Here is a 9314-nt window from a genome sequence, read left to right as displayed (position 1 = left end):
AACTGCCTGCTGCAGCTGAACCTTTGAATAGGTCGAAAAAGTTCCTTTGTGGGCAAAGAAGGGTCATTTTGTGCATTTGTAGAGCATGGGGACACAGAGCCTGCAATACCTTGGCGACTCGGCACACCTACAAGGAAGTAGATGACTGTCCTCCACCGCAAAGTGCTGCCTTGCAAAATAACAATAACAATTTTAAAAACTTGTGGAGCCATTTGCAACTGTCTACTGTAATTATTTTACAGGGAAAACAAGTTCAGTCTTGTCTTAACCAGGGGAAAACATAAACATCTACTAATAGAGAAGAAGCAAAGTTTAATTTGCCCATGGATCAGTGAAGTCCAAAAATGTGCATTCATTTTGGGTGGACTCTGCCCTTTCTTGGCATTTAAGATTCAGGAATGAGGGTCAGCAGAGCTTAGAGAGGAAGACAACCCTCACCATTTGTATCCACTCCTGGCTTTACTGACTGCTGCCCCAGTAATAAACAACCCAGAAGCTGAATACATCAATAAATACAGTTTTCTTAAGAGGTAAGTTAATTCTCTGGAAAAAAACCTCCAAAGAAAGAAACAAACAGCCTGGTTTCTTTATGATGGTAAAGGCCATGGGCAATAACATAAGCAATATTCTTTTTAGTAAAAATGTTATATAAACATGTGAATATAGAGCTAAAATATCACCTGCTAAATGTGGGCTCTTAAATAGGGCAAAACAGTGATAATAGATCTTCAATTCTACCTTTCGCTCCTCAGGAGGAGATTCACTTGACTATGAGAGATGCTTTTGTTTAGATACAATAGTAGATATAAATTTAGAACTACAACCTCTTGTTGGAAGTTATTCTTTTAGATTTTTAGCTTTATTTCAAAATACTGCAAATGCAAAGGAAGCAAAAAAGCAATCTAATAATCAATAGAATCTGCTTTATGGGAATAAAATGATATCATTTAAAAACAAATTAAAAAAAAAGAAATTACAAACTCTGGTTGCGAACCCCAGAGAGTCCATCTGCTGATGTATTAGGATAAAGGTAGACAGATAATGCGTTTTAACAGTGGAATTACTGTCAGGAGTGTGTACAGTCCTGGTAAGGCATACTTTCATATGAGCACCTTCATTTGCACATTTAGAATTAGTCCTTTAAAGTTCTTCTGCTGATGTTTTTCTCTGCATAAATTACAGCCACATTTGTGGGACTACCTTTTCGGTACCTAGCTTTTCATCTGATCTGCTCACAATTAAAAAGAACCATAGCTTTCATCTCCTACAGTCAAGATCTAACACTGATCAATCATATTATGGAGCTGCAATGAGAAATTGCAAATAATATAACCTTGAGAGCCAGCTTTATGCTGGTAGGAGCTATTTAGCATTCAAAATTTGAGCGGGTAGGAGTGGATAGGCTTGGATTCTACAAATCAAAAGAAAAGAAGTGCCAGAAGTCTTATGTTCTACTTAAGAAGTATTACATTGAGAATATCCTCCAACAATACACTTAAATATCACTGGAAGCTAAATTCCTGTCTGTAGAAGATAACACGCGGTTTTTGATGGGGCTCTCCGTTCACTTTGGACAGCTGCTGCTACACCATGCATACGCACATCGTGAATCTGTCACTGAAAACCATCTTGGGAAATCCTCGTTGGCGGTAAACATTCAATGGTTCACCGCTGAATTTATCCAAACACAATAGTCTTTCTGAGTTGCTAATATTAGGTGTCTAAACCTCAGCTCACTGTATGCACAAAAGACTCCCAAGTAGTTTTGTGGGCTGTCAAGAAGCTAAATATTTTCAGTTACTCTAGGCTGCCGAAAGGCTTAATGCTTTCTTTGCAAAGCTTCAAGCCTTCAAAATGTTTTGTGGCCAGCTCCAAACCCAAGCAGACAATCTACAGTGTATTTTACAAACAGTATCTACCAGGTACTTACCAAGCATCCAGCTCGTGCCGGTGGCCAGCAGACTGTGATGGGACATTGCGAAGGCCAGGTGACTGCGTGTGACTTTCCATGGTATTAGAAGGCAGAAACGAAGCTGAATAGTTCCACACTGAGCAATCTTGTTCACGAGGAGTCCTCCCAAGGCAGCCCAGGAGGTGGGCACTGCTGGAGGGAGGACAGACCAGGGATGCGTTTATGAGGCTTCAGTAATTCTTAGCTATGCCTCCTCCAGAAGGAATAAAGTCAAGAGTTTTGAGAAAGGCCAGGACTAGAGAGATGTAAAGCAGCCCCTTGTCCATTTTCAGGGCACCACATGAGATGTGGGGCACAGTGGGGAACAGACATGTGCTCTTTGTCTCCTAGGTCAGTCGCCTCCATTCAGATTCATTATTCCAACACCAAATGAGTTTGTGCAACATTCAGAGCAGACAAGAGACTCAATGGTCTGTGGCTCTTGCAAAGGTCAGAGTTTTTTTTGAGCTGTAATTATCTGAATAAAACTTGACACTTTACAAAACGTGCAGGGAGTATCATTTTCACTTTTTCTAAGCGGTGAAGGAGCGATGTGTACTGAGCGAGCAGTTAATTTACCGTCACGTAGATCAGTGGCAGACTCATGAAAAGAACATGTGAATCCTCCCTCCAACTGGCAGGCGACACCGCTTCCCCCACTGACACTCCTTTCACTCAACAGTGGATTTAGGCATTTTCATGAACCCTCCCTAGCCTGACCTTACATTTCTTCTTAACCCCGCTGTTACAATGCAAATACAGCAAATCCCTGCTTCGCGGCCGTCGCATAGCAAGCTGAAATTGCATCTGCTGTTTGCTGTAAGACAACGAGCAAACCCTCTCGTGTGCTGCTCTTCTTTGCTCTGGGAACCATTTGATAGGAATACTTGTTACCTTTAAATCTGCTCTGACGAGGTTCAGTAGATTAAAGCATCTTTGCTGGCAGCAGCCTGGGCAGCTGTTTTACAGCATCGCAAAACATTGATTTAAAGAAACAAAACCAAAACGTTGCCTTCTTTTACAGGAGACATGAACCTTGAAGAGTATTTTGCAAGAACTGGCTATAAAGGTTCCCCTGAAAAACAAGATTTGGAAACCTTAACCGACATATTCCAGCACCACATCCGTGCTGTTCCCTTCGAAAACCTCAGCATCCACTGTGGGGAGAAAATTACTTTGGAGTTGGAGCACGTTTACAACAAAATTGTGCGGAGGAAGCGGGGTGGCTGGTGCATGGAAAACAACCAGCTGCTGGGCTGGGTCCTGAAATGCCTGGGCTATGACGCCAGCTTTCTGGGAGCCTACGTGTTCAACCCACACCAAAACGCGTACGCCAGCATCATGACCCACCTCCTCGTAAAGGTAGTTATTGATGGCAAAGCCTACATTGTTGACGGCGGCTTTGGCGTATCCTATCAGATGTGGCAACCGATGGAGCTTGTGTCGGGGAAAGACCAGCCCCAGGCTCCTGGCATCTTTCGCTTCACAGAAAAAAATGCCATCTGGTACCTTGAGAAAATGAGACGGAAACAATATATCCCGAATCAAAATTTCTCTAACTGTGATCTTCTGGAGAAAAAAGAGTGTCGGAAAGTTTATATGTTCAGCCTTGAGCCGCGGACAGTGGAAGACTTCCGTTCCCAGTGCACGTACCTTCAGACCTCCCCAGACTCCCTCTTTACAAAGAAGTCCATCTGCACCCTCCAGACCACCGGAGGCTTTCGTGCCCTAATTGGGTGGACACTGTCAGAGACCACATACAACTACAAGGAAAATATGGATCTGGTGGAATTCGTAACTCTTGAGGACAAAGAGGTGGAAAAAACCCTCAAAGAGAAATTCAACATAACCCTAGATAGAAAACTTGTCCCAATTAATGTCAAAGGATTTTACACAATCTAGACGAGCAGGAAAACCTACAATAATTCTACGTATGTACAGTACCTTCTGCAGTCTGTGCAATCACTACTGCAAGATCGTGGGATTCTTCTGCAGGCGACTGATGGAAAAATACATTAATATGAGATTGAAGGGCATTTCACTCTGGGAAAAATCAGGAATTTGAGTCTTCAGTCAGGTAAATAGACTTATTTGCTGTGAGATGACTGCAGTTCAATTTTTGGCACAAACTAAGATCTGATTTGAATCTGGTTATAAACTTGGGTAAGAAATATGTCTGGGGAATTTTGGAGTGCCTATAGCATATAAATAGCAGTATGGATTCTTAATTGTGTTCTGCTGCCAACATATTTTCTATTGTTATTATAAGGAGAAAAGTCATCTGTGAGCATTAAGACAATGAAGTACACATTTAAAACTTCATTTTTCACAAGATCTAACCACTTGCAGCTCATCTCATTTCTCTACCTTTAATATAAGTAAAGCAATGTCATCTTTGAAAGGAGCATTAGGAGACATAATGCTTTCACCATCATCCTTAGACAAAAGGGTAGAAAATGAAAATAATCATCATGTGTATCCCTTTTGCTATTACTGCAGTAAACTGCCCAAAGTAACTTTTGGTATGTACGTAGTTTTCCGGTGATGAAAATGGTATATATTGCAATGTTACTGTGGCTGATGGGCTCTAAGGAGATTCCTACAAGCTTTGCTTCTGATAAGTAATCATCCTATAAAGGGTGAATGGTGCTTAAGCATCACAACTGGTTTAGATTTACTTCTGTCCCAAAAGGGATAGGAATTTTTTATTTTTAGCATTGTGAGTTATTTGTATAACAAAGGTAGAGCAATGAAGCTAACCCTGCTATACCCTTAATTCTGCCCTCTCTGTATAGCAAATACGGGAGTCCATACGGCTATCCTGAATGAGAACCACTTAGCACAGGAGCTATAGCGTCACAAGCGAATTCATTCAGCTGCGCCAAAGTTAAAAAATTCGAAGAGCAACCAAATCTAAAGGAATCCCTTTCTTTAGAATTATTTCATAATCATGTTTCCCCATTTCTGAAAAATTCTTGTTCCCCCTACCATGCTTCTCTGCAAAAAGCCCAGCCAAGAAAACCACTAAGAAAGGAGAAACATTCTTAAATGCATCAAAAAAGCAGAAACACTGAAAAATCTTTCCCCCCATCTATGATAAACCTGAGTACTGCTCAAATGTTGATTCCTCCCACTGATAGCGTATCCTTTTGCTCAAAGACATCATATAGTCATTAATCTCACAAATGCTGCAAGTGTATACCTGAAAATAAATAAAGGAAAATAAACCCATAAAGAGTTGCTGTGAGTGCAGCCCCTCCCCACCCCCAACTCTATGATTCCTGCACACACCATTTGCTAAGTAAATGAGTTTGGTTCAATCACACTATCGATCTGCTGGCCAACCCTTCCCACCACAAACCTCGTGAACTGAAGACGCCAGTATTGAATAAATTTGACAGCTGTGCTGGAGATGCTAAGTTCCTACAGGTTCCCGGGTAAGGAGCTCGTAGGCTGAGGAAGACGACGATCACCAAAGAGGAGGCCCAGCAGTCATCTCCTCTGCTGGGCTGGCCGTGATGCGCGCCGGCCCTTCGCTGCTGATAGGCTGTGGGGGCAGATGATGGCCTGGGTGCACACGTACTGGCATGGGGACAGGGAACTGAGGGCCAGGCAAGGGGTGACAGGGGACACTGAAAGATCTTACTGAGGTGGAAACACAGTTTAAAAACAAACAGAACCAACCAAATCCAGAGGCCTCATTCTGAGGTTTCATTAGCAAGGCATTATTGTAGAAGGCAGAGGCTCTCCCAGCCTGAGAAGAAAACGAAAAGAGCCAAGTCCTTAAAGCATCAGCCCTCAGAGAAACTTGCATTCACATGCAGAAAGGAAACATGGGATGTTTGACATCCTTCACCACCACTATGCATTAGTAACAACCTCTGAGAAAGGTCTAAGGAGAGCCTAAGCTACTGTGCAGTTCCAGTTGTTGACTGTTGTTGAAATGAAGCAGAAGAAACACTTAGAACTCCCTCCACCCAGGGCTTGTCTAATTCCAAATACAATTTAAAAGTATGGTTATTCCAATTAACAGAAAGGCGGGACAATTTAAGCCTGAAGGCTGGAGTAAGTCCTGGAATCCTAGCCCAGCTGCCCATTACACACGCACACCATGCCCAGTGGCAAAGCAAGCCATCAGCGATTGTAGAATTGTATAATGAAGTGTCTTATTAGGAAACACGACACGGAACATGGGTCAAACTCCATGGCTCCACTGAACATCCCCCCTCCCTGCAGAGAATCAAAGTTTAACCAGCTCATGCATTACTAAAGGGGGGGTACAGGATGGCTCACTTGGGTTGGACTCTGGTCCTGGATATTTTAAGGTACTAATACTAAGCACAATAAAAGTAACAAGATGAGAAACATCAGCAAGAAAGATGAAGGTGCTCAATACTTCCACCTTGCCAGCATGAGCAGTTATTATGGAAATAAACACTGTCAGCCTGACAAAGGGAGGGACAAAACTTCACCTGCCAGGAGGTGCTTAAACTTGCCACCGCGAGCGGGCACGAACTGCAACGCACGCCTGGCTTTGTTCGCTTTAACAGGAACCTTAGTCCAACCGGCACAAACACTTCCAGTGTCCGGGAATTCTTTTCCCATTAAATTTTGCAGGTAGACATTTTCTTGAACAAAAATGCTTACTACTTACCCAACTTGCTTTTGTTCTCAGAGAAGAAATGCTTTTCATTTAGAAACACGACCGCATGGGAAAGTTCTACAGCTTGGGAAGTTGTACATGAAAATGCACCTACATCCCAGACTCCGTCAGAGCCAAAAAAGCTTGAATTAATGTGGGTTCGCACTATGAATATTTCACCGCTACACTTACATCTCTGTCAAGAGTAGTTCAAGCACAGATTTTATATAGCAGAATGTTCCTGGGGAGCTCGAGCCAGACTTAAAATACATACATATCTGTATTTATAAGGTTGGAAATACAGATGGGTATTTCAGAAGATCCCATCACAAAACGCCTGCTTGTAACTTTAGGCACTTACAGTACGTTTAAAAAGTCACATAGGGCTGATTTTGAGTTTTGTCTTGCTCACAATAATGCACTACAAATGGTGCTTTTAAAAGCGCATTTTACAAACTCCCCATGAATAAGAGACTGTGCTAAAAACCAGTAGCTGGTCTTACCGTGGCATCTCAACGGCTCACCTACCCCCAGCTGAACGTGAACAGCAGAGCAGCCAGATTTGAAGACAATAAACCAGAATCTATTGTTTCTTCACAGTTGGTGTTGGGCATGTTTAGGAAACGGAAGAACCACCCCTCACCCCTCCCAAACTCCAAAATCAGACTTTCTAGGAAGCGCTTTAGAGTTCACTCATGCTTTTACCCACGCACCACGCCTCTCACTCCCAGCCATACCTCAGGGAAATGACACGGAATTAAGGACCAACATATGCCCGAACGCCTGCTAACTGCAAAAGATTACCCCCCCTTGGACGGAACAGAACTCTCCAAGGCAGGAGAGCTCTCTGCACAGAGCCTTGGGAAAGGAGAACTTCACATAGAGCTCATCTGAGCCACTGATTGTTACCAAATTACCCAAAAGCTCCTTTACATGTCACCCCTGAAACCACCTCCAACCCACCCTCCTCAGGGCATGCAACTGCAGTGACATCTCCTGGTTGCTGGTGGAACACATTTTCCCACCTCCACCACAGCTATGCCAAAGTTCACTCTCCATTGAGGAAATGCATTTGAAGGGGAATAATTTTCCTACTAATAAGCAAGAAAGAATAATGGGACATATTCTGAGTTTTTCTTGTGATGACCAACAATAAATCATTTCTTAGCTCAGGTCACATTTTCCATGGGAAGAAAAATGTCTTGCCATCATTAACTTTTCAGCTAGCAATAATATATGATCAGATTTTAAGTAATTGAACCAGTAGCATTTAATTAGCTCAGAAGAACTAGCTCAGATCATGAATCACAGACTTTCCACCTGTATGAGGTCTTCTTACTAGGTTAAAAGTATATTTCTCTTTCCATGTGTGATCCATCTTGAATATCTAATGAGGTGCTCTTGATATATTGATTATAGTTCATATATCACACATAAAATGCAGCACAGTCTCTTTCTTTACATAATTGAGTTTCATGTCTTGCTTCACTGAGTTGTTGGAAAAATAACCCCAAAAACTCATGTCCATGACAGAACGGCCACTACTTACTTCATTTTAACAAATTCCTCATTCTTTAGAGAGTCATCATTAAGAATGAATAATTTAGACATCTAGCTGGGGACATGAAGTAATACAGAGAAATACTTCTCATTGAAAAGCAGGATACAGAGGTCTGCTATCATTTTAGACAAGACCACGCTGACTTTTTTTCAACAGGCCCAGAGCGCTGACTGACCAAAGGGCATGATGCTTCCACCCTCACATTACTTCAGATGGCTTCGCTGCGTGCTGAACAGAGAAAGTCCATGCAGCGAACTACTGTCTGGGGACATCCTTGGCCAGCACAAAACAGGAACAATTCTTCTATCAGACTGTATTAAGCATCATTTTTTACACTGAATTAGCTAAACCACAATCATGAACCACCAAAAAAGAAAAAAAAAAAATCAGGTTTTATTCAACTTTCAAATATGTTTCTGAAGCTGTTATTATGCTTTTATGACAAGACTTACATAATCATAAGATGGGATTTTTTTTTTTCCCCCTGAAAAAGAGACAAGATTAGCAAACTTCTATTGGGAGACAAGACTCACAATATGCTCAAGTGTCAAACTGTAAGCGCTGCCCAATATTTGTCTTACTCTCTAAAAAAGGAAAGTTTCACTATAAAACCCTCTATTTTTAAATAAGCTTTATAAAAAAATAAAATTCAGCAAAATTGATTTCATCTCTCTGTTCTTTTCCCATCTTATTTTTAGCACAGTAAAAAAAAACCAAAACCAAAACAAACAAAAAACAACCCCACCCAAAAAAACTGTTTCTTCTGGCTTTTTTCAATCTGAAGAAAGCAAAGGTTTTAATTTTCGTAATAAGAAAAACCAGTGAAAGCTGAATGGCTGTATTGTGTTTGTGTGGCAAGGTTTTGGTAGCAGGGAGGCCACAGGCTTCGTGTGGAAGCCAGCCAGAACCCTCCCGTGTCCAACAGGGCCAATGCCAGATGGCTCCAAGACAGACCCACCGCTGGCAAAGGCCAAGCTCATCAGTGACAGTCATAATGCCTCTGGGAGGGAAAAACACACCCCAGAGACTGGATCTTGCAGATGGAGAGAGTAAGAGAGAGGCACCAGTGAGAAGGAGGGAGAGGAGGTGCTCCAGGTGCCAGAGCAGATCCCCCAGCAGACTGTGGTGCAGCCCATGGTGAGGCCAGCTGTGCCCTGCAG

At 42.2% G+C, this 9314-nt stretch overlaps 1 protein-coding gene across 1 annotated transcript; it reads left to right on the top strand.

Moving 5' to 3' along the window:
- Nucleotides 1–431: 431 nt before the first annotated feature.
- On the top strand, nucleotides 432–3853 carry LOC104513556 (arylamine N-acetyltransferase, pineal gland isozyme NAT-10). The gene is made up of 2 exons (XM_010156953.1): nucleotides 432–530; nucleotides 2976–3853. Exon 2 carries the CDS (start codon nucleotides 2981–2983, stop codon nucleotides 3851–3853), a length of 873 nt encoding a protein of 290 aa, XP_010155255.1. The 5' UTR covers nucleotides 432–530; nucleotides 2976–2980.
- The last annotated feature ends 5461 nt before the right edge of the window (nucleotides 3854–9314 follow it).

The sequence above is a fragment of the Eurypyga helias genome, unplaced genomic scaffold (assembly GCF_000690775.1).
Source record: "Eurypyga helias isolate BGI_N326 unplaced genomic scaffold, ASM69077v1 scaffold3958, whole genome shotgun sequence".
In the NCBI taxonomy this organism is placed as follows: domain Eukaryota; kingdom Metazoa; phylum Chordata; class Aves; order Eurypygiformes; family Eurypygidae; genus Eurypyga; species Eurypyga helias.
This window is presented reverse-complemented; position numbering and strand designations above follow the sequence as displayed.